General features: G+C 42.6%; 3 protein-coding genes across 8 annotated transcripts; all 3 read right to left on the reverse strand.

Moving 5' to 3' along the window:
- Positions 1-307: 307 nt before the first annotated feature.
- Positions 308-2915, reverse strand: LOC120019315 (R-spondin-3-like). The gene is made up of 6 exons (XM_038962613.1): positions 2854-2915; positions 1588-1760; positions 1324-1464; positions 955-1101; positions 613-812; positions 308-328 (listed from the first exon to the last, which is right to left on the reverse strand). The coding sequence occupies exons 1-6, from the start codon at positions 2913-2915 to the stop codon at positions 308-310; spliced, it is 744 nt and encodes a 247-aa protein (XP_038818541.1).
- Positions 2916-5703: 2788 nt separating this feature from the next.
- Positions 5704-12605, reverse strand: LOC120019352 (centromere protein W-like). The gene is made up of 3 exons (XM_038962644.1): positions 12519-12605; positions 12214-12327; positions 5704-5730 (listed from the first exon to the last, which is right to left on the reverse strand). The coding sequence occupies exons 1-3, from the start codon at positions 12603-12605 to the stop codon at positions 5704-5706; spliced, it is 228 nt and encodes a 75-aa protein (XP_038818572.1).
- Positions 12606-19772: 7167 nt separating this feature from the next.
- LOC120019032 (histidine triad nucleotide-binding protein 3-like) lies at positions 19773-22653 on the reverse strand. 6 transcript variants are annotated; one of them, XR_005472292.1, is made up of 5 exons: positions 22539-22653; positions 21546-21663; positions 20884-20953; positions 20616-20742; positions 19773-20500 (listed from the first exon to the last, which is right to left on the reverse strand). XR_005472292.1 is itself a non-coding variant. In XM_038962246.1 (5 exons), the coding sequence occupies exons 2-5, from the start codon at positions 21670-21672 to the stop codon at positions 20453-20455; spliced, it is 372 nt and encodes a 123-aa protein (XP_038818174.1). In that variant the 5' UTR covers positions 21673-21696; positions 22539-22653; the 3' UTR covers positions 19773-20452. The 6 variants fall into 6 exon arrangements, 4 of the variants coding, with proteins under 4 accessions (XP_038818174.1, XP_038818172.1, XP_038818171.1 ...); XR_005472291.1 differs by having other exon boundaries at positions 21541-21663; positions 21970-22653; XM_038962246.1 differs by having other exon boundaries at positions 21546-21696.
- Positions 22654-24727: the final 2074 nt, after the last annotated feature.

A 24727-nucleotide genomic window follows, 5' to 3' on the forward strand; every position in this document is an offset into this window, starting at 1 on the left:
TAAAATCTCCTACACAAACATTTTTTGTAGGCCTATAACAATGATTTCAATCATGAAAAGGCATCAATAGTTTCAATATGACTTGCTATACAGAGAAATGCTACACGTGTAGAACAAGTGGGCTAGCCACCATCATGATAGAAACAAAATAACACATTTTGCTTTTTGAACACTGCTCAATTCAGTCCATATCAATTTAGTGACCTTTTCCTGGAATGGATCATGTGGGTGACATGTTGTGATGAACAAAAAAATGTTGAACCCAAAATTCTAGAGCAGATGATAATGTTATCTTCTCCAAGGTCTCTCAACCAATGCAGGTCAACAGCTGGTCACAAACATAGAGGAATAAATTGTTGCACACTGTTCCCGACTACAGAAACGACTGAGGTCCAGGCAATGGAGGTCTCTCTTTCAACTCAGTTAATCCAGTCCTCCTTCTGTCCTTCCATCTTGTTTTGGATCACATCTGCCACTTGCTATTATTTTGCTCCCACCAATGATCTTGCATCAATGTTCTGTTGGCCTAATGCCTTTGCCATCTGATCTTCCTGTGGAAAGGGAGAGGACAATGCTAGATGTGTGAAAACTGAAATAAGTCAAACATTTCACTTTGATCACCAGTATACCTGGACTCGGTCTCCTTTTGACACATTTCCTCCACTCTTTGACTTTAGGGCAGGGGTCGCCATACAGGGTGGGGTGCCGTAGGACCTCTCGTCTTCGTACCTCCTCAAAATTCCTGTAGCCCCGGGTCCTCCCTCTCCGAAAGCAGAGGCCCCAGTCTCCCCATTCTCCCACCTTACAGTGTACTAAGAGAGAGATTGGGGGGCATGACATTGTAGGGTAGATAGATACACAAAATGTACACTCAAATTTGCATTGTAGAGTGATCGATCAATGATCTATTGGGATGGCTCATGTACAGAGATGGGGGAGGACAGAGTCACTAACCTTGAGAAATGCACTCCATGAGCTGTTTATCAGGCTCAAACCACCCTGGGCAGGTATGATGGCACTGGCCATGCAGGAGGTACAGTCCTGCTCTACACCTGGTGCAGGTGTTCCTCGTCACACACACCTCACAGCCCACTGGACAATCTGGGACGGAGGACATAGACGTTAGAGACGCATTTCTATATAGATCTCTCTCCCTACTGTAAATATGTACTTTATATGTCTTCTTCCACAATGTGTGATTTTGATGCATCCAAGCCCAGATCTTGGCCGACCAATACTGGATCTTATTAGTTTTAGCCAGACTTTGAACACATTATGACTATGAAGGAAGATCACAGTTCAGCTGTAGTGTAATAGACTTACCATTGCACTCTCTTAGTGCAGCGTTTGGGGGCAGGCCCTCGGGGCAGCTGTCCTCACACCTCCCTCTGTACAGGTAGTGGCCCTGGTGACAGTGAGTGCAGAAGTTCCTGTTGAAGCAGGAAACACAGTCCTCCCTGCACTCTGAGACACAGACAGGGACCAAAGTTAGAGTGGATACATGATCAGGGCATTACACTGTGTATGACATTATTATCACAACACTCCATAACAGTGTCGGTGTTGTTCATCCATCACATGACTCACTGGTGCAGGTGTTGACATGTGGGGAGCGTGTCCCATAGTGACCTCTGGGGCAGGATAGCAGACATGTCCCCCTCTCCCGCATCCCATCATGCTCCAAGTGGAAGAAGAGGCGGGGCTTACAGGACAGGCAGCCGTTTAACGCTGAGCATGTCAGGCAGCCAGCATGACACAACCTGCTCACCACTGAGCTACCTGGAGAGAAGAGCTGGTGTTATGGCTGTGTGTGTCTGTCTCTCTCTTTCTCTCAATCACACATGTGTGTGTATGTGTTCCTGCATAAGAGAGGATGCAGTTACATGTCTTGAGCATGTGCATGTGAAATTTGGTCAAACTTGAATCCCATACAACTTCAGTCTTTTTTGGAAGAACTACATTATCACAAATCATTGGCTGTATACATTCAGTACAGAGCATAATCTCATACACCTGAGTAGTGACTTACTATACCTGGCACATTAATGTTCGAAGAATAGAAACAGGAGCCAGCCGAGGTTTATCAAACCCTCAGCCAAACTTTACAATATATTGTATGGTTCACATAGTAAGCCAACGCGTATAAACCATGAAAATATATGACCGCATTGTTGCCTGAAAGTAAAATTTACTGCACCCACATAGTAATGCCCATGCTTTTACGCATGTATGAAGAGGAGTTGAATGTGCGTATAAATACGCAGAACAGGTGTCCGCATTTCAATCAGGTCGCATCAAAATGTGTCGGTTGGCTACTTACGTCTGTGTCGTGGATGTCTTGAGAAATATTGTCCGTTAATAAGATCCATGAAGTGCAGAATCCAAATCAGAAATGGTACCCAAATTAGCATTTTTACCCTCTTTGGAATTAAGGTTCTTTGTCCAACAGCTAAGTCATCTTTTAATGTAAATAAAATACCTGAAAAAGATTTTTTCGCCAGAATTGTGTTAAAAGAACATCATCCACAATGGTCCCAACCCCAGTATGCACGCTAGAGAACAAATCTGTTTTCCAGAAGAAAAGTCCAAGAAAAATTCCATGAAATTACCCATGCCGTCAGAATCCATAAGGAATGAAAACATCTCAGAACATCATGATAGTCGCACCTCAAACCTAATGCAAGGTTTTGGGTTAGGAGTGAGTTTGCTTTCTCCCCCTCTCTCGGTCTCACTCACACTCATTTTCTCACACACATACACCTGCTCTCAATGCAAAAGTTGTCATATTAAAGTAAGCACATTCAAGTAGACCTTTTAACTTTTATTGTCCTGTTGTGAGTCTGCTTCACCTACTTGGGATTCTCCTCATCTGCATAGATACCTTCATCATTCCACAGCCACATGTCTTCCCCCATCCTAATGAAAAGAGGATGACTGGGTGACTATGTGTAAGAAATATGTCAGTGCATTTGGTTTCATTTAAAACAGAGGAGCATAAGTGCACTTGTGAGTCACCTCACAGATTTTACACCAGGCACTCTGTCAATGTCACCCTGGCAGCTTGGATTGAGTGAAAAAATATCAACTTCAAAAAGAAGCCAGATTCCCCTTGTATCTACATTTCCGACGATACATTGCTGACTGAAAGCTTGACTTTTCCCTGACGTTTATGCCCCAAAACTATGCAGAGACTGTGTGTTTCAGATTAACTCAGAAGTGAACGTTACCAGAAAACTAAAACCAAACTCTCAAATACAGAGCGACTTGCTAACGTCCGACAAGAAAACAAAACGAAGCTGAAGAACAGACAGGAAGGTGTCAGAAAGCATCAACCATTGCCTGTTACCCATAGCGAACAGAGAAGTGGCAAAAGCCACACACACTTCCAAAGGGATAATTGTTTGGGATCCCAGTTTACATTATGGCCTGGGAACCACAAACCGATGCCAAAACCACCCGACAGACTTGCCTTTGTGTCTTTTACATAGAAGAAGTGTTCTCTCTCACAGAAACTCTATTTTTTTATGACTATCAGCTAATATCCTGTTTACTTCACCTAGAGCTTATTGTCTGAACAACACAATGTATTTATTGTCTGTTGGTAGCTAGATGGACACCATAGTGCTTTTTTTGCATGTGCTTTTCAGCAGGGGAGGGGGAGATTAATAACATCTCATCTAAAGTTCTACTTCTGGTTTCTGGAAAAGTGTCAAAACTGGTATCAGCGGGAGCATTCAGTTGACGTTGCAGTGGATTTATCTGTTGAGACAAAAGCCAAAGACGCTGCCAGACTGGAGCTGGATGAGTCTAAGACCAAATTGAAAACAGGTTCTCCTATACACACACTTTTACATTAAAGAAAATTAGTACTTTATTTCCCGAGTGAAATTACAGAAATGTTCACGTGTTATTCCCTCAAGGACAAGACAACACTGATATTAAGAGAAAACAGAACAGAGCTCCCTCTTCTAGCTGTATACATTTTTGGGAAAATCATGTTTTTGCCTTTCCGGTTCCCACTGAACAACACGTTTGTTGTTTTTTTTGCCCTACATCTCCATCTGGACCCTGAACATGAGCTGCTCTGCTGTAAGTGTCTTGCTGGAGCAGTGTGCAGGAGCTGATGACAGTAAGGGGAGCCATGTGAATCTGTGGGTCAGTGACAGTAATGCTAGGTAGCCCGGGGGGGGGGGGGGGGGTCACAGGCAGACAATAGAACTGTCAGGGTCAGAGGGGTGGGTTTCCACACCCAGAAACCCCCCTACATCACTGGAACGCCAGATCAGATTCAGAGGAAAACAATCGCTAGAGAGGGAGGCAAATCAACCCAGCTGTGGGGGGGGAACAAAGGTCCTGGATAAACGAAGATGTCTTACACAGGCAGTTTACCATTGAAAACAATTTTCAGTTCCGGTCTACTTAAGGGGTGGCTCTCCCAAAGACACCAACATGATAGCAGCTGGGTCTGGTCTACTTAGTTCATTGACTATATGAACCAGAACAAATGAGGGAGTGGGATGTCTCGCATCCTCTTTCATCTCTGGGGGGGGGGGGGGCTTAGATTGTTGGTTTTCTGCACTGGCTTAGGTTGTTGGTTTTACATGTCAACCACCAAAATATGATAATGCATGAGGCATATCATTAAAAACAGAAACTTGATGCATCTGTCCATTAGTACAATTACAATACATTTTGTCCTCAATGTTATTCTCATCATAATAAACCTGATTATCACAATGAAGAAACTTAACATCCCTACAGCAGACCACCTAAAGGGCTCTATAAGATTACTACCAGATAAGTGTCTTCTTGAGCAATTTGATAGGAAAGTGAACACATAACACACATGTCAAGTGCCATGGCTTCAGAAAACCCTATGATAAAAGATGAGTGAGATAACATCTCGACACGCGGATAATGTATGTAGCGTGAAGAGGTGAGGAATTTGGAAGAAGTCTTGGTGGCAGGCCAATGCTTAGTGAACAGTCTGTGAAGCATTCAGCCTGAAGCTCTGACCACCGTGACAAACTGTCGGGGAAAGAAGATGGAGGCCTGAGATAGGACAAGGCTCTAGGCCAGGGGTATTCAAATCATACCATGAGGTCCAGAGTACTGCTGGCTCTTGTGCCTGATAATTAATTGCACCCACCTGGTGTCCCAGGTCTAAGCCAGTCCCTGATTAGAGGGGAACTAGCTTTGAGGTTCAGATTTGAATTTGGAGGGCTCTCTAGCATTTAGTTAATGCTACATCTTTATAACAGAGAAAATGATAAAGGCACTGGGTGAATATCACTCCTCTCAAAAGACAAAGAGGCACATTTCTCTGACAGGGAACTAGAATAGTATGACAGGAAACAAACTCTGGTCAGCTTGATGGAACATGGCAGGGGCAACTAGGACTACAACAAAGATAGATTTACAGAACACAACATAACATAATATAATAATAATAATAATATAATATAAAACATAATATAAAAGTGTTCCAAAATACTCTGCATTGTGCAAATGCTAAATGGCAGACAAAACAGATATGAAATGCAAACAGATAAAGACTAGCGACTGAAGAAAAGTAAAGACTAAAGATTCAAACTAAAGCAAATAAAACAAAATACAGGTTCAACTTATAATTCAGACAAATGTGACTTTAAAAAAGTATTGTAAATCGGTTGTTGAATCATGTTGTAGAAAGGTCTCTCCACTTCACCCTCTGGCTTGTTTCAGCAGTTTCTAAGGAAAGACGATCAAAACGTCATTGACATTTTAAAAGTAGCATGATAAGATGCTATTTTTCACATTCAAAGTCATGAAACATAACTCTTCTATGACAAATTAACTTAAGGAATAGGACATCTACAAATGTAGGATATCCATTAATCTACATGACTCACTATGATGATATCTGTCATGTCTATACAGCAACCACAGGAATTTGCCCCTCTGTCTATAAAGGATTCAAGAAAATGGCAATAGCCTCTCCTTGCCTCATTTACATCGTTTTGTACTGATCTGAAAACCCAAACTAGCCCAATATTAGATGTTTGATTAATGATTTCATTATTTAATGAGACTAGGTCTAAAGGCATTCCATAGCGACTGCGTTCGAGATAACTCATGGTCCAATGACCGTACCTGCTAGCAAGCAGCATGTGCCCGGGTCCAAAGCTAGATTCCATAATCGGTAGATGGTTCTATTAAATCCAGTTTAGATGCTACACTCCAAAATCTAATATGGATGCTAATGTTAGTTTTCTGCTTTGCGCACACCGATCTGTTATCTAATAAGTCCGGCAAAACAGGCAGGTGCTGCCCCAGATGGGAAATAAAGGAAATGTGTGCACGCAAAGGTAGACATTGGCATCCATATTACATTTTGATTTGGGGAGGGGGTAGCATCCTAAAAGCTGGATTTAATACTTTCTTGTTCACTGCTCGGCGATGCAAACCGCGATTCTACAATCAGAACCGTCTACCGATTATGGATGTAGCTTCGAACGCGGAACATATGCTGCTAGCAGGTAGTCATTGCACCATGAGTTATCTGACCAGGGTTGCCATGTCCGCAGTTTCCCGCAATTGGGCTATTTTGAAAACGATGTTAGGAAAATGTTTTGGTCACAGGTTTTTTGAGCTACTTCTAAATTACACCATGGCATTTCTCTTTCTAGGTGAGGGGGGGTCTGTATGCATTGAGAGAGGGCTGCAGCAGGCAGCTGAGTCACAAGTGAGAGGAGAGCAGCACGCACACACATCATGGCTAGCTAATATGGAGCCGCCTATTGGATAAATGTGGCAACTCTTGCTGAGCAACATCTTTTGGGCTTAGTTTTCAGTTGTCATTGGGCTCGACATTTTACCTAAACCTGGCAACACAGTCACTATGGAAAGCCCTTAGACCTCATTCTTATTCTTCTTGGTATATTGGCGATCACACAATTGAATGTGAATCCCGCCACCTACTATGCAGGATGGAAACAGGATTCTCCCAAAAAACTGAACTACCAAAAAAACCTACCAAATAATAAAATACATCAACCAACTTTTCTGTTAAAAATAAATCAAACAGATCCCTACATAGGCTCAAGGGGGACCTGGGAGGGCGGGTCTTCCGGCGCCAGTACCCCTGGCAAGTCTTTCGATGTCAAATCCTTGAGTGTCAAACTTTCCTGCTGCAGCCACAATAATGTCTAGTTTCTTCAACTTCTTTGAGACTTGTGCAGTACAGATTATAACTGTGGCAATGAATGCAACAAAATCCACCTTTCGTCTGGCAGTAAACATTTACTACAGGCTGTGTTGCATCCAATACCATCTCTTCACTAGCATCACTTGTTCTCAATTATTTTCAAAATCGCCTCCACATAGGAGTTTCGATTGACCGCTAACTTTTGCCACCTCAATTTCTTCACCCTTACAGGGCACTCCAGGAACTCAGGATCATGATCCCACCACAATTGCAACACAGTCATCCTTTTACACACCTTTCTTCACTATAGAAAATGCATCGGCGATGTCGTACCCACAGCAACTATTAAAACATTCCCAAAAAGGAAACCGTGGATTGATGGCAGCATTCGCGCGAAACTGAAAGCGCGAACCACTGCTTTTAACCAGGGCAAGGTGACCGGAAACATGACCGAATACAAACAGTGTAGCTATTCCCTCCGCAAGGCAATCAAACAAGCTAAGCGTCAGTATAGAGACAAAGTAGAGTTGCAATTCAACGGCTCAGACACAAGAGGTATGTGGCAGGGTCTACAGTCAATCACGGATTACAAAAAGAAAACCAGCCCCGTCGCGGACCAGGATGTCTTGCTCCCAGACAGACTAAATAACTTCTTTGCTCGCTTTGAGGACAATACAGTGCCACGGACACGGCCCGCTACCAAAACCTGCGGACTCTCCTTCACTGCAGCCGACGTGAGTAAAACATTTAAACGTGTTAACCCTCGCAAGGCTGCATCCCCAGCCGCGTCCTCAGAGCATGCGCAGACCAGCTGGCTGGTGTGTTTACAGACATATTCAATCAATCCTTATCCCAGTCTGCTGTTCCCACATGCTTCAAGAGGGCCACCATTGTTCCTGTTCCCAAGAAAGCTAAGGTAACTGAGCTAAACGACTACCGCTCCGTAGCACTCACTTCCGTCATCATGAAGTGCTTTGAGAGACTAGTCAAGGACCATATCACCTCCACCCTACCTGACACCCTAGACCCACTCCAATTTGCTTACCGCCCCAATAGGTCCTCAGACGATGCAATCGCAACCACACTGCCCTAACCTATCTGGACAAGAGGAATACCTATGTGAGAATGCTGTTCATCGACTACAGCTCAGCATTTAACACCATAGTACCATCCAAACTCGTCATCAAGCTCTCGCCCTGTGCAACTGGGTACTGGACTTCCTGACGGGTCGCCTCCAGGTGGTGAGGGTAGGTAACAACATCTCCACCCCGCTGATCCTCAACACTGGGGCCCCACAAGGGTGCGTTCTGAGCCCTCTCCTGTACTCCCTGTTCACCCACGACAGCGTGGCCATGCACGCCTCCAACTCAATCATCAAGTTTGCGGACGACACTACAGTGGTAGGCTTGATTACCAACAACGACGAGACGGCCTACAGGGAGGAGGTGAGGGCCCTCGGAGTGTGGTGTCAGGAAAATAACCTCACACTCAATGTCAACAAAACAAAGGAGATGATTGTGGACTTCAGGAAACAGCAGAGGGAGCACCCCCCTATCCACATCGACGGGACAGTAGTGGAGAGGGTAGTAAGTTTTAAGTTTCTCGGCGTACACATCACGGACAAACTGAATTGGTCCACCCACACAGACAGCGTTGTGAAGAAGGTGCAGCAGCGCCTCTTCAACCTCAGGAGGCTGAAGAAATTTGGCTTGTCACCAAAAGCACTCACAAACTTCTACAGATGCACAATCGAGAGCATCCTGTCGGGCTGTATCACAGCCTGGTACGGCAACTGCTCCGCCCACAACCGCAAGGCTCTCCAGAGGGTAGTGAGATCTGCACAACGCATCACCGGGGGCAAACTACCTGCCCTCCAGGACACCTACACCACCCGATGTCACAGGAAGGCCATAAAGATCATCAAGGACAACAACCACCCGAGCCACTACCTGTTCACCCCGCTATCATCCAGAAGGCGAGGTCAGTACAGGTGCATCAAAGCAGGGACCGAGAGACTGAAACAACTTCTATCTCAAGGCCATCAGACTGTTAAACAGCCACCACTAACATTGAGTGGCTGCTGCCAATATACTGACTCAACTCCAGCTCACTTTAATAATGGAAATTGATGGAAATTGATCAAAAATGTATCACTAGCCACTTTAAACAATGCCACTTAATATAATGTTTACATACCCTACATTACTCATCTCATATGTATATACTGTACTCTATATCATCTACTGCATCTTGCCATATTTATGTAAATCATGTATCACTAGCCACTTTAAACTATGCCACTTTTATGTTTGCATACCCTACATCACTCATCTCATATGTATATACTGTACTCTATATCATCTACTGCATCTTGCCATATTTATGTAAATCATGTATCACTAGCCACTTTAAACTATGCCACTTTTATGTTTGCATACCCTACATCACTCATCTCATATGTATATACTGTACTCTATACCATCTACTGCATCTTGCCTATGCCGTTCTGTACCATCACTCATTCATATATCTTTATGTACATATTCTTTATCCCTTTACACTTGTGTGTATAAGGTAGTAGTTGTGGAATTGTTAGGTTAGATTACTCGTTGGTTATTACTGCATTGTCGGACCTAGAAGCACAAGCATTTCGCTACACTCGCATTAACATCTGCTAACCATGTGTATGTGACAAATAAAATGTTATTTGATTTTATACTCTGTTCGTCTGCCCACACTTGAAACATGCCCCAATCATTTACAATTCTTACACTACAATACAAAACCTCTTACAGCATATCTTACATAACCAAGCATCACATGCGTAGGTATTTGCTCTTTATCAAAAAAGAGACAGGACCGACAGACTATTTTTCTCCATTCACCCAGCGGGTTAGATGCTGGGCACCAACCACACTAGGAATTCTCGTCAGGTATTTAACCTGAACGTCCGTCGTCACCCTTGAGATGACTCCTTTGACGGGTGCTCTACTCCGAAGTTCAAAACTTCTGTTGTCCGGATTCTTTTGAGGCCCACTGCAGTCTTCCTCTGTTCTTCAGAAATACAATGAATCAAAATTACACCACTCCTGGTCACTCTGACACTCACCATTTTCGACACCTCAATCGGGTTTCCCACATACGCATCCTTACTCAACATACGCATCCTTACTCAACATACGCATCCTTACTCAACAAACGCATCCTTACTCAACAAACGCATCCTTACTCAACAAACGCATCCTTACTCAACATACGCATCCTTACTCAACATACGCATCCTTACTCAACAACCGCATCCTTACTCAACATACGCATCCTTACTCAACAAACGCATCCTTACTCAACAAACGCATCCTTACTCAACAAACGCATCCTTACTCAACAACCGCATCCTTACTCAACATACGCATCCTTACTCAACAAACGCATCCTTACTCAACAAACGCATCCTTACTCAACAAACGCATCCTTACTCAACAAGCGCATCCTTACGCTTCGAACACACCGACTGCGTCATTGCGTTTCGATACACCAGAAGTACATTCATTTCCAATGGAACGCTGCATTTGCCTTGCAGCATTGCGTTGCAGAGGCAGTTGCAGTGCGTTCTGTGTGGTGCATACGTTCGATAAATCGAACGTATGCATCAAATTGTATGAGTGGACTTGACAGAAAGTAGCAAAATATGAATGTAGATTTTTTTTTTGCACACATTCAGTAAAAATTTGGGATTACATAAAAACATACACATGCATAGACATGAACATGATAAGCCAAACCATTACCTAGCATAACTATAGTTATTAGATAGCTATCATGGACATGTCACCTACTGTACACAGACACACACGGTTATTTGACCAAATTATCAGGGGTACAGTAGTATCTACCATTTCCATTACTATTTATGTAGCATTCACACTCTTTCAAACATGAACATTTGGTAAAGTTATCAGGGGTAGTAACTAGCATAATTTATTTGACTATTTCTTTCACACACACCTCATTGGCTAGGTTAGCAAGCTAACGCTAACTAGCCACATCTAGCACAAGCTCACTACTAAACTGACCTGGCAATCCTACTATCGTGGACACTTGTCTCCAAGCAGCATTTTTTGTGTTTATGTCCCTGTAGCTGTCAGCAGTTGTGTCAAAAAGACACGGTTTTGAGGATACTGCGAAAATGATTCTCTCCTCCATGTGTCCAACCGCATGCGACCATTTGCAAAAGGTACCTGCATCAGTATAGTTGCCTAGCTGCGCAAAATGTTATGCAGCAGTGATGCAATGACGCAGTCGGTGTGTTCGAAGCGTTACTCAACATACGCATCCTTACTCAACATACGCATCCTTACTCAACATACGCATCCTTACTCAACAAACGCATCCTTACTCAACAAACGCATCCTTACTCAACAAACGCATCCTTACTCAACAAACGCATCCTTACTCAACAAACGCATCCTTACTCAACAAACACATCCTTACTCAACAAACGATTCCTTAATCAACAAACACATCCTAACCAGAAGCGATTCATTATCATTTACACACGTATCCCCCACTCCAATTTCCTTTTTGTTCCAGGTTTCAATACTACTGTTGTCCATTCAGAACATTCCTCTTCACCAAATTTACTCCACGCGCTGCTTAATTCAAACTCAGCAACCACTCCCACCTTAATTAAATCAGAGGTCTAATATTGGGCTACTGTCCAGGCTATTTCAGATCAGTGTTAATGAAGGAGAGGGGGCCCTTTACAACAGGGTTGTCAAACTCATTCCATGGAGGGCTGTCTGCTGTTTTTTGTTACTTCCTTTCAATTTGTGTCTAATTAAGACCTAAACAACCACATGAGGGGAGTTCCTAACTAATCAATGACCTTATTGATCAATCAAGTACAAGGGAGGAGTGAAAATCCGCAGGCACTCCGCCCTCCATGGAATGAGTTTGACACCTGTGCTTTAGACCATTGAAATGCACCCTTTGTGTCCTACCACCCAATGTTGTTCAGTAACCAATACCTTGGATACTGCTTTGACGTGGTGTGCTTTGATAGTCGCAGATTTCTCCTCAAAAGCTTTGGTCCTCGCCTCTTCTGCGAGGCTATGCAGAAACAGCAGCACGTTCAGCTCGACCTAGGAGGGACGTTCAGTTTCAGACACCGACGGCTAACTATCCCACTACAGTAGCTGGTTAAGCTAAGTTACATAACTAACGTTAGCATGTACCTTATAGCTATTCGTTTGAAAACAATATTTTAACGATAGCCTCGCTGGCTAGAATTGTTAGTAACGACAGCTAGCTACGATAGCATTTTCAAACATACCATTGCATCTGCGGCTATGCCTACACGAATGTGGGCTTTCTTCTTCATTAGAGACTTTAATGTTGTCTTGGGTACCCTTTTCAACATATTGCCAAACTCGTAGCTAAATTACTTATCCTGAAAACAGGGACATTTGTTTCACAAATAGAACAAACAAATAGGTGGTTGTTTACGATTTTCAATCCCCCGCGTCGCTCTCTACGTGCGCATAATGTGACGTCAGTATTTTCCATGTTTGCTTTATAGTAAAATATATTTAAACACTCACTGTTTTCTCTCGATTTAGAAAATAATTAATATTTATTGCGTTGAGTTGATGACCATCAAAGGGCCTTGGTTATCTTTTCTGTGTTTTGATGTTTTTTAACCTTTATTTAACTTGGTAAGTCAGTTAATTAAGATTTTTATTTTATTTACAATGACCGCCCACCCCGTCCAAACCGGACGACGCTGGGCCCATTGTGCGCCGCCCTATGGAACTCCCGATCACGGCCGGATGTAATACAGCCTGGAATCGAACCTGGGTATCTGTAGTGACGCCTCAAGCACTTTGACCACTGCCCCACTCACTTTGATTAATGTAAAGAATTTGAAATTATTTATACTTGTACTTTTGATACTTAAGTATAGTTTAGCAATTACATTTACTTTTGATACTTAAGTATTTTTTAAATCAAATACTTTTACTCAAGTAGAATTTTACTGGGTGACTTTCATTTTTACTTGAGTCATTTTCTATTAAGGTATCTTTACTTTTACTCATATGACAATTGGGTACTTTTTCCACCACTGGGTAGAAGTGGTTGTTTTGGGGACTTGGTTTTGTTAATGTGCTTTTTGGGGTGGATTGAGTTAGTTTCCCTGTCACATATGGATTTGATTTTTACCTTGTTTTTTTCACCACTGTCCAGTTGGTGGAGGTAATACACCTTTCTGGGTTGTAGTCTGCCATGAAACCCACAGAAGAAGAACTTTGCCGAGATTTACTTGTATTTATTTATTTTTATTTTACCAGGCAAGTCAGTTAAGAACAAATTCTTATTTTCAATGACGGCCTAGGAACAATGGGTTAACTGCCTGTTCAGGGGCAGAACGACAGATTTGTATCTTGTCAGCGCCGGGGATTTGAATTTGCAACCTTTCGGTTACTAGTCCAACGCTCTAACCACTAGGCTTGGCGGCAGGGTATATGGTGGACATGTACAAATGAATCTGATATGAGGTGCTCCTCCAAGATTGAGAGGACAATGTACACACATATTTAAAGTTCGTGAGTGTGTGATATGGGACTTGGAGACATGTTTATTTTGAAAAACTTTAATAAACAATGGCAACATTACCATGTTTTGCCAGCAGCATACCACCCTGCATCCCACTGCTGGCTTGCTTCTGAAGTTAAGCAGTGTTGGTCCTGGTCAGTCCCTGGATGGGAGACCAGATGCTGCTGGAAGTGGTGTTGGAGGGCAAGTAGAAGGCACCCTTTCTTCTGTTCTAAAAAAATATCCCATTGCCCCAGGGCAGTGATTGGGGACATTGCCCTGTGTAGGGTGCCGTCTTTCAGATGGGACTGACTCTGTGGTCACTAAAGATCCCATGGCACTTATTGTAAGAGTAGGGGTGTTAACCCTGGTGTCCTGGCTAAATTCCCAATCTGGCTTTCATACCATCATGGCCACCTAATCATCCCCAGTTTACAATTGGCTCATTCATCCCCCCTCCTCTCCCCTGTAACTATTCCCCAGGAATATATCCTTAAAAACACATGGAAAGAGGGTGATAGCGTGGTAGGCACAGCGTGTCCCGTTAATTAATCACACAAATTGAGGATTAGCTGATAACTACGAAACAAACATTGTGGATAATAAAGAGAATCTGTACCAATTTATTGATCAGAATTTTGATATGCTCGGAAAAGAAACTGATACATCGAAGCAAACAAGAGAATACCTTTCCTCGAGTTCTGCGAGCGAAACAGGAGGAGAGCCGCAGTCTAAAATTCCTAATGTAACATTGGAGGGGGGCGTTTTTATAACTATGTCTCCAGAAGATAGAGCATTTCTTACAAGAATGAGAGAGCAGTAAAAAAAAATGGATATATTGCCTGGGCTACTGGGGGAAGTTGAGGCCTTAAAAACAGGAACGGATTACAGTAATACAATAATGGAAGAAATACGAGCAGAAAATAAGATATTGAAAACTACCGTGTACTCCCTTAAAGACACTACAGAGAGGGTACGGTATGATAATAAAACAATGAAAGACGAATTACTTGATCTAAAGTGCAGAAGTATGAAAAATAATATTGGAATAAAGGAGAACGAAAACTCTCAGTCAACGGAGGAAAAAGTCAAGGTATTCATGAAACGTAATCTCAAATGGACTTTTTCAAATAGCTCACTGTTTCGGTGGCAGAGCAGAGGGAAGGCCCCGTCCGATCATAGCTATGCTAACCCACTACAAAATGAAAATTGCCTTGTTACAACAGGTTAGGGAATTGAAAAACACCCCATTCTCTATTAATTAACAATTTCCTCATGAAATAGTGGAGAGACGACGTGCCCTGTACCCCACTTTCAAAAGGCTCCGAGCAGAGAAGCAGAATGTTCGTCTAGTTGGTGGATAAATTATATGTAAACAACCAAATGTTCAAGGACTCGAAGATTACAACGTGGCTGTGAGTGATACCTACCTCCTATTGAAGCAGCCCCTGATACATATTTCCACCGCATTACACAGTACAAATATGTCATTCGTTTGTTGCATGAACGAATTTATTTTTAATAAAAATATATACATATGTTTTATTTTATTTCACCTTTATTTAACCAGGTAGGCTAGTTGAGAACAAGTTCTCATTTACAACTGCGACCTGGCCAAGATAAAGCACAGCAGTTCGACACATACAACAACACAGAGTTACACATGGAATAAACAAACATACAGTCAATAATATATATAGTATATTCATGCCGTATGGAGCCGTGGACCATGTGGATTTCAAATAAGGTTGGGTTTATGGTAATGCAGAATGGGTATGATGAACTTATCCTTTTTATTTAAATTGAAGAGTGTACATTAGAAATACCACGTTTTTTTGTTTTTGTTTAGTATGATATGACCTAATTGTAAAGGTCGGGGTATATTATGACTTAAAAGCTGTTATATAGTGCGGCCCTTGTTCGCAGATGTAAATCAGAACGATTAGCTGTTAAGATAAAACTTAATGAATATGAACATATTTATTATACGGCTAGGATAAATTATTATATAATTAAAAACCTGCCTAGGTTCTCTATTGGAAGAGGCCTATACGATCCTAAAATAATTGGTTATTACCCTTTTACATTTAAAAAACTAATCTCAATATTAAACATGTAAAGGATTATTATCCTTCCGATACACACCGGCAAATGGATGGATTAGGTATTGTCAACAGGTTTGTTGTCTCTAGTGTGTGGCGGTCTGGTTAACACTGGGATAAAGGGATTAAAGTTAACGGTAGAATTAATACAATAACTGGTTTATGGAAGCACTTCTCTAAGCGAGAGAAAGGTATATTATATATTTCTATATAAGCTAATTATTCTACCCTTTTATATTATTGATCCTAATGATATAGGCCTAGGTGTAAAACAGCGGAGGTGATAGAGCAGCCGATAGAGCAACGACCCTGGAATAAAAAAACGTGTATGGGTGGAGAGGGTTGGTTTTACAGGTTTACCCGTTTTGGATCGTCAGTACTGCATGTGTTCTTGGCTGTCGTGCCATGGCTGTGTCGGAATCGGTTGTGAGTTGAACATGGGTATGCCCAGGTTTGGCTTGCGGTCGGCTCTGGCACAGCCACGGCACTATACAACAGGATATAATGTGATTCATTTTTACTTGCAGTCATTAGCGGCCGTTAGAATCTGTTCCTTTTTCCTTTTTTTTTGTTGGAATACAACATGATATGAGGACTACATGAAATGTCTCGCGTGGAATAAACATTTAGGTTATTTCGGTTGTTTTCTCTTCATTCTTTCTAAAAAAATTGAACAATTGAATCCAATGACCTGGGCAGGCTGGGCTGACATGCTTATAGCCTTGCTAGGACTTTCTAATACGAGTATGCAATTATAAGATTTTGCTGTTTATTATTTCTATTAATATTGTATTACTGTTACTATTTTTTTATTTTATTGTTTTCCATGTTATTTGGTTAGTTCTCTTAAGCATCCTCATAAATACTTGTGTTATCATGGGACTGCCCATATTTCCCTCTGGTCAACGCCAATTGTCGGCCAAGGGTTTGCCTTAGGAAGCAAAGGTGCATGAGTCAGGGAGATGGTCTGATGGTCTTCGTGACAACAGACCTAGAGTGGCCACCTGGTGTGGCCACCAGCTGCATTACGTACTGCAGTGCATCTCCTCCTCATGGACTGCACCAGATTCGCCAGTTCTTGCTGTGAGATGTTACCCCACTCTTCCACCAAGGCACCTGCAAGTTCCTGGCCATTTCTGGGGGGAATGGCCCTAGCCCTCACCCTCCGATCCAACAGGTCCCAGACGTGCTCAATGGGATTGAGATCCGGGCTCTTCGCTGGCCGTGGCAGAACACTGACATTCCTGTCTTGCAGGAAATCACGCACAGAACGAGCAGTATGGCTGGTGGCATTGTCATGCTGGAGGGTCATGTCAGTATGAGCCTGCAGGAATGGTACCACATGAGGGAGAAGGCTGTCTTCCCTGTAATGCACAGCGTTGAGATTGCCTGCAATGACAAGCTCAGTCTGATGATGCTGTGACACACCGCCCCAGACCATGACGGACCATCCACCTCCAAATCGATCCCGCTCCAGAGTAAAGACCTCGGCGTAACGCTCATTTCTTCTGCGATAAACACGAATCCGACCATCACCCCTGGTGAGACAAAACCGCAACTCGTCAGTGAAGAGCACTTTTTGCCAGTCCTGTCTGGTCCAGAGACGGTGGGTTTGTGCCCATAGGCGACGTTGTTGCCGGTGATGTCTGGTGAGGACCTGCCTTACAACAGGCCTACAAGCCCTCAGTCCAGCCTCTCTCAGCCTATTGAGGACAGTCTGAGCACTGATGGAGGGATTGTGCGTTCCTGGTGTAACTCGGGCAGTTGTTGTTGCCCTCCTGTACCTGTCCCGCAGGTGTGATGTTCGGATGTACTGATCCTGTGCAGGTGTTGTTACACATCGTCTGCCACTGTGAGGACGATCAGCTGTCTGTCCTGTCTCCCTGTAGCGCTATCTTAGGCATCTCACAGTACAGGCATTGCAATTTATTTCCCTGGCCAAATCTGCAGTCCTCATGCCTCCTTGCAGCATGCCTAAGGCACGTTCACACAGATGAACAGGGACCCTGGGCATCTTTCTTTTGGTGTTTTTCAGAGTCAGTAGAAAGGTCTCTTTAGTGTCCTAAGTTTTCATAACTGTGACCTTAATTGTCTACCGTGTTAAGTGGAGCGGCACAGGGGAACCCAGGAGCAGACTCAGAGGAAACTGGATGAATAAACCAAAACATTTATTGCCAAACAGGGAGAGATGGAGTGCAGGCCAGAGGAAGCTCGGTGGATTGTAGGAAACCAGATGTGGAGGGTGAGGTTGGAGTGAGCTGGGTTAAGACAGGGTAAACAGGTCCGGAGGAAAATCCAAGGGAGTGATGGTGAGCTGAATCCAGAACAGGGTAGCAGGGTGGTGAGATGTGGAACAGTAGACAGGATACCAGAGTCAGAGCGGCAAAACTGCAGGGCAAGGATAAACAGTGTCAGGCAGGGAAACAGGCACAGCAGGGTAACAGGATCTTGATTATAATAAAAGATAGAAGCATAAACTGACTGAGCAGAGATTATGATCTGGCAGAGTGGAAGTGGCAGGACTGAGTATTTGTAGAGGTCTTCATTATGGAACGGGTTGCAGCTGGTGGGGATCTGCTCTGACTCCAGCACACCTGTCTCCAACCACACAATCACACAGAGAGGGAAAGGGAGAGAGAGTGTACTGGGGGAGTGGCTGCAGGTCAAGGAGACACCGGATGAACACAGAGGGCGTAGCAGGAGCAGATGTGACATACCGTCTGTAAGCTGTTAGTGTCTTAACGACCGTTCCACAGGTGCATGTTCATTAATTGTTTATGGTTCATTGAACAAGCATGGGAAACAGACCCTTTACAATGAAGATCTGTGAAGTTATTTGGATTTGAACTAATTATCTTTGAAAGACAAGGTCCTGAAAAAGGGATGGTTCTTTTTTTGCTGAGTTTATATGGACACTTAACCATCATGGTGCTTTTTAATGGTAAGTTTACAAACATTGGTTGTGGTAAGTATAACTGAAACTTGGTAAGTGTGGAAATAAGTATAGCTGTAACGAACGTCGTCTGGAGAAGGAGAAGAGGACCAAGGTGCAGCATGGTAAGTATTAATAAATAGGTTTCTTTAATAAATATGAACACTGACAAACGACCAGTTCTGAAAGGTGACGACAAACACTAAACAGAAAATAACCACCCACAAACACAGGTGGGAACAGGCTACCTAAGTATGATTCTCAATCAGAGACAACGATAGACAGCTGCCTCTGATTGGGAACCACACCAGGCCAAACACATAGAAATACAAAACAAGGACAACATAGAACACCAGACATAGAATGCCCACCCAAACTCACGCCCTGACCAACCAAAATAGAGACATAAAAAGGATCTCTACGGTCAGGGCGTGACAATAGCAAGTTATAATTATAATGGCTTAGCAGATCCTAAAAAAAGACGATACACACAACTAAAAGAGAAATAATATAATATCTATTGTTTACAGGAAACTCTTTCTACAAATATAGATGAGGTTGGGTGGAAAAAGGACTGGGAGGGAGAAATAGAAACTCAAAAGGGGTGATGGAAAAGGATGGAACTAGGTGAAACTGGGCCGATATCCTGCTCATTTTCTAAATAGATGAAACATCTGATCTCAATACATTTCTGTTGCGAACACAGTGCACTAAGTTTTATAAACTTGACTTTTTTTAAATTAAGTGGTTTATAAGAAGTGCAAGACCGAATTGAGTTTGTGCACACGCGCACTTCAGAGGGGTTCCTTCTGACATCTACAAGGCCATTCTTTGGTAATCATAGGGCTTTGACGCCCCCATGTGGCCAAAATAATTGGAGTCAACGAACAAGGACGGCAGACACTGGTTTACTTACCGTGTACATGATCATGAAAAAAAAGTCAGAGCAAAATGCCTAGGATTAGCGTGTCATATAATTCGTCTTTATTATCAAAACTATTGCTCATCATTAGACTGTCTGTCTGCAATGATACCCACATTGGTAATAATATGTAACAAGGCATAGAAATAACCCCAAAGTAAAATCTAGCACAACATACCTACTAGTGCAGGGATAGGCAACAAGATGTTTTCTCCACCTAGAAAAACAATCACGCTTAAAAACGATCAAATCTGAGCACAAAAGGCCCTTTAATGTTATATTTCCTTTGCTGCTCTCTGAGAGAAACAGTGTTGTTCCACATTAAAGAGTGAGTTTGTGTCAGATGGCCACACACTTATTTCTCTTAAATTTGGTGCACAAATTTGTTTACATCCCTGTTAGTGAGCATTTCTCCTTTGCCAAGATAATTTTATTTCCTTATATGAACCATAACTCTGTTGCACGATACGTTTATTTTTGTTCAGTTCATTTTAAAAGAACAATAATTTCATACCTTGAATTACATTGAGACACGATCACATCATTTATTTTTTGCAGAATTCCTGGTGATTTTACTGTCTTTTTTAACCAAAAACAAACAAATCTTTTTGCGGGCCAGTCCTTCAGATTAGTGCATGTCAAGTATAGGGAGGAAATGCAGTCAGCCATGTAAGAGTTGTGGCCCAGTCCTGTCGTTTCCTGCTAAACCAGGTGTGTTCTTATTTGACCTGGTTCTGGGTCCTTAACTGCTGGAGCACTTTGTCTACCTACAATAGAGCACAGACAAATGATTTCACACACAAGAGATCTGAATATTGTAAACATGACACAAACATGTAGGACCACCCATAGTGAAATGGTATCGGTTGCTGCTCCACTCACAGTGATGAACCAATAGGATTGTGGCCCATAGTGCCTGAGCGACCTGATGCTCATCTGACTGGCAGGAGCAATGACGTGGAGATGGAGGTGAGGGACAGAGGAGAAGGGGGGCATGTGGAACCCCATCCTATGGAAGACAAAAACAAGGGAACAAGTTAGGATCCTCAATAATTGCAACACAGATGGGCCTGTACTCTAATGTATTATTAGGGCTGAGGTCAATGTGATCTGTCTCAATGACATGGCTAATCATAATGTAGACCTTTACCTTATGTCATCCAGGTCAGTCACCTTTTTCTTCTGCAATACACTCCTTCCCATCTCCTCCATCTTCTCCACTGCAAAAAGTAAAGAGCCTATCAATACTCTCCAATCAGACACCATGTGATTATGTACACAACATTTCAGAGGATAATGTATGGGCTAGGCCTGTCTATTTCCAATTAATTTGTCCTTCTCTATTTGTATTTTATACATAATTTTGTCAATTTTTAAACATACAAAAATGACAACAGTATAATAAGTAGAAAACATTTAATACAAATATAAAACTAATGAAAGTGTCCAAGACAGGAAGCTACAATTTGACAGATAGCATGACTCCTTATACATACAATCAATCAAATGTATTTATAAAGCCCTTTTTACATCAGCCAATGTCACAGTGCTATACAGAAACCCAGCCTACAATCCCAAACAGCAAGCAATGCAGATGTAGTAGCACAGTGGCTAGGGAAAACCTAGAGAGGCACCAGGCTCTGAGGGGTGGCCAGTCCTCTTCTGGCTATACCGGGTTGAGATTATAACAGTACATGGCCAAGATGTTCAAGCGTTCACAGATAACCAACAGGGTCAAGTAGTAGTAATAATAATCAGTGGTTGTAGAGGGTGCAACAGGTCAGCACCCCAGAAGTAAATACTTTACCTTACCCAAAGGTATGTGCTCCTTCCGGAGTGATTTGCAGTTCCCGACGTGTGTCCTAGGTACAACCAGGTAATGATGCCGTGCCCCGGGTTTCAGGTCACGAAAGCAGACCAGTTCATCATCCTTACGCATTTGAGAATGATAAACACTTGGCTTCTTATATTGGCATGATGTAAGATACACAATATTAGTAGCTAGTAGTAGTAGCCTACTACCGAGCGCATTTTATGCCGCGTTTACGTGCTAGTTGAAACTAGGAAACTCTGAAATGTTCGACTTGCTAACCGGTTGAACGCGGCACGTGTATAACTAAAGTAAATAAATTGGACATTTGGGATTCCTAGTTCCAGCTAGCACTTGAACGCAGCATTAGACTTTCACCTCATTAGCTAGCTATATTGTTCGATTCTGTCAAATGACGAAACTTACAAAAAGCTGCATTTCTGTGTCCGACCCCGACTGTTCCTTGGCAATATTACAGAAACAGCAAGTTTTGTCATTCTCGTTTGGAGATGTGGTGTCCTTTGCTTCATTATCAGTGCTTTCATAAGTTGCCATTTCACTGTGATGGGTCGTTCCCGACCTAGCTGCTCTTTATTTTATTTTATTGAACGTCGAGAATCGAATCGCATGAGTGAAAATGCCGTTCATTAAATGCCGTTCATTAGGTTCCCTGATTTACATACAAGTACTACAGTTTTTTGTTGTTGTCTCAAAACAACGATTACCTGCAGATACGTTACAAAATAATTGTCTAAAGAGGGTGAATCCTCACTGCAGAAACAAGAAAGCGTGTCATTCTGGTCCACGCTCATTTTTGCAGTGTGTTTAAAGAAAATTCATTTTTGTAGGTGAATAATTTATCCAGGTAAAAATGTATTTAAACGTGCATTTCACGATCTGACATAAAGGTAGCTAATTCCTGCGATTTGCAATTTTCCCTTGGTTCTAGATCGAGTTTTAAAGTATTTTGAACAAGGATCCAGTTGGGAGCTCACCGAAATGACTCAGAATGCCCCTCACTACCGTGCCAAAGATTTGTATAGATAGAACAATGTTATATCTGTGACTGTACAGCTGAGATATGACTTGCTAAAACACCAGCCTCTCTACTTCCTCGTCGTGTAGTCACGTGGGTCGCGCGTCAGCAAGGCTAGAGCGAAGCCAGAGATGTTTGAAAAAGATGGGATAAGAGTCCCAGCACGAAATGTATAGAGAAACTTAACGCTTCGCCCTGTATACTGTCGACCAATCGCGTTCACGTTATCATGCTGCGTAATGTGGTTGCTTAGCTTTTCGTAACGAAATCCATTCTGTAAATCAGGGTATAAGTCGAGAAACCTGCCTATTTTCCTTGAAAGTACGCACTGTCACGATTTGAAATCTATACGATATAACAGAGGACAAGTTCGTTATCTCAACTTCTGGAAAATGTGTAATGTTGAGCTTCTTGTTTACGTAATTCATGCTCATGTTGGCTTTTTGTGTTAGCGCCCAATTGACTCCCATAGACTCCTTAAAGGAGAGAGCGCCTTGTCTGAGTGTAACCAGAATGCACAGCGCGGCCCATCGACAATGGACGGATACAGTGGGCGTTAATGCGATTGTTTCTATGGCGAAGAGTTTCCCATCTCCTAAAAGAATCTCTGGCAAAGCAGCCTACAGTCAGAAGAATTTGCTAGTGTATTTTCAACAAGTGGATGTAACTTGAGTGGGTGTGGTGTACAGTACACACATAACTTGGGTTTGCACTAGAAAACACACCCACAAAGTCAGATCCCACAAAGTCAAAATTGGCTACAAACATTTTATTTTTGAGTAGTTTAAGGTTAGGCATAAGGTTAGCAGTGTGGTTCAACATGCACTATATATAAATTGCTCTGCCATTTCCCGGTTGCAAAAATTCTAATACTTTGCCAAATTAGTAGATAATCATTGTACCATCTATACCACTGTGAAATATTTTCCATAAGCAAAAATATTGTATTTTCAGCTGTTTGAAGCTGGTGTACAAAACCAAAAGTTAAAGATGCAAAAACGTCAAAGAAATAGCGAACATAGAACAGAAAGTCCGTCTGGTGGGTCGGCCAGATAGGTATGTCCTGCCGTCCAGCCAGGAAGGTCCGGTCGACCGGCCAGATAGCTAGGTCATTTCAAAAAGAGTCATCACTAGTGTTCACTAGATTAGTGTCGTAGGTGCAACAGTGCGTGATGATGGCCCTGAAATTACTGATTAAAACCCTATTATGTTGATGTATGCCGTACGACTGTAACAGGAACACACATAACCTTTTGAAAGGTAAATCGTCTTTATTGCAACCGGACTATACACTGACTTTAGAAGAGATAACGGGACCTGTCACGCTGCGTGATGAGTTATCAAAAGCAGTATGTGGCTCCTGTTGCAATCTTCTACTCAAATATAAAAGAAGTGCCAATGTTGTGGAAAGAATTGGATGTTTTAACGAGGGAAAGAGCAAATTGGAACGAAAAGACATGACGTGGCTGTTTCGACCCCCAGAAGTACCAAAAGAGTGTCTGTTCAGGAAAGCACAGAGAGTCTGATGACACAAGACCTATTCAAGGACCCAGCGACAGATGACCAGCGGCCAGATATGGGAATTCAACACCTACAAGCACAGTTTTTTTGGTGCATCATCAGCTGTAAGTGACAACAACGAAAGTGATCACCTCATAGTTAAAGTGCTCTACCTTCAAACAACATACACTACGTGACCAAAAGTATGTGGACACCTGCTCGTCAAACATCTCATTACAAAATGCCTCCACTCTTCTGGGAAGGCTTTCCACTAGATGTTGGACCATTGCTGCGGGTACTTGCTTCCATTCAGCCACGAGCAGTTTTGAGGTCGAGCACTGATTTTGGGCGATTAAGCCTGGCTGGCAGTCAACGTTCCAAATCATTACAAAGTTGTTCAATGAGGTTGAGGTGCAGGCCAGTCAAGTTCTTCCACACCATTCCCAACGAACTTGGCAAAGGATGGATGCCTAAAAAAAGATTGGGGAGGACCTGGTGTCTTGAGCCACAGTAGCAGCAGGTAGCCTAGTGGTTAGAGTGTTGGACTAGTAACCGAAAGGTTGCAAGATCAAATCCCCAAGCTGACAAGGTAAAAATCTGTCGTTCTGCCCCTGAACAAGGCACTGTTCCTAGGCCGTCATTGAAAAT

This window comes from Salvelinus namaycush, chromosome 24 (genome assembly GCF_016432855.1).
Source record: "Salvelinus namaycush isolate Seneca chromosome 24, SaNama_1.0, whole genome shotgun sequence".
Lineage (NCBI taxonomy): Eukaryota > Metazoa > Chordata > Actinopteri > Salmoniformes > Salmonidae > Salvelinus > Salvelinus namaycush.

Excerpts from the sequence above, each read along its gene's own strand:
- LOC120019352 (XM_038962644.1), bottom strand. The coding sequence starts at position 12,605 with ATGTTGAAAAGGGTACCCAAGACAACATTAAAGTCTCTAATGAAGAAG. Across the intron at positions 12,328-12,518 it reads GCATAGCCGCAGATGCAATG|GTCGAGCTGAACGTGCTGCT; the intron begins GTATGTTTGAAA and ends CGTCCCTCCTAG. Across the intron at positions 5,731-12,213 it reads ACGTCAAAGCAGTATCCAAG|AAACTGCTGAAACAAGCCAG; the intron begins GTATTGGTTACT and ends GTCTTTCCTTAG.
- LOC120019032 (XM_038962243.1), bottom strand. The coding sequence starts at position 22,098 with ATGGCAACTTATGAAAGCACTGATAATGAAGCAAAGGACACCACATCT. Across the intron at positions 21,697-21,969 it reads ACACAGAAATGCAGCTTTTT|AAGCCAAGTGTTTATCATTC; the intron begins GTAAGTTTCGTC and ends TGCCAATATAAG. Across the intron at positions 20,501-20,615 it reads AATCCTATTGGTTCATCACT|GTAGACAAAGTGCTCCAGCA; the intron begins GTGAGTGGAGCA and ends GCTCTATTGTAG.
- LOC120019315 (XM_038962613.1), bottom strand. The coding sequence starts at position 2,915 with ATGGGGGAAGACATGTGGCTGTGGAATGATGAAGGTATCTATGCAGAT. Across the intron at positions 1,761-2,853 it reads GCAGATGAGGAGAATCCCAA|GTTGTGTCATGCTGGCTGCC; the intron begins GTAGGTGAAGCA and ends AGTGGTGAGCAG. Across the intron at positions 1,465-1,587 it reads ACATGTCAACACCTGCACCA|AGTGCAGGGAGGACTGTGTT; the intron begins GTGAGTCATGTG and ends TCTGTGTCTCAG.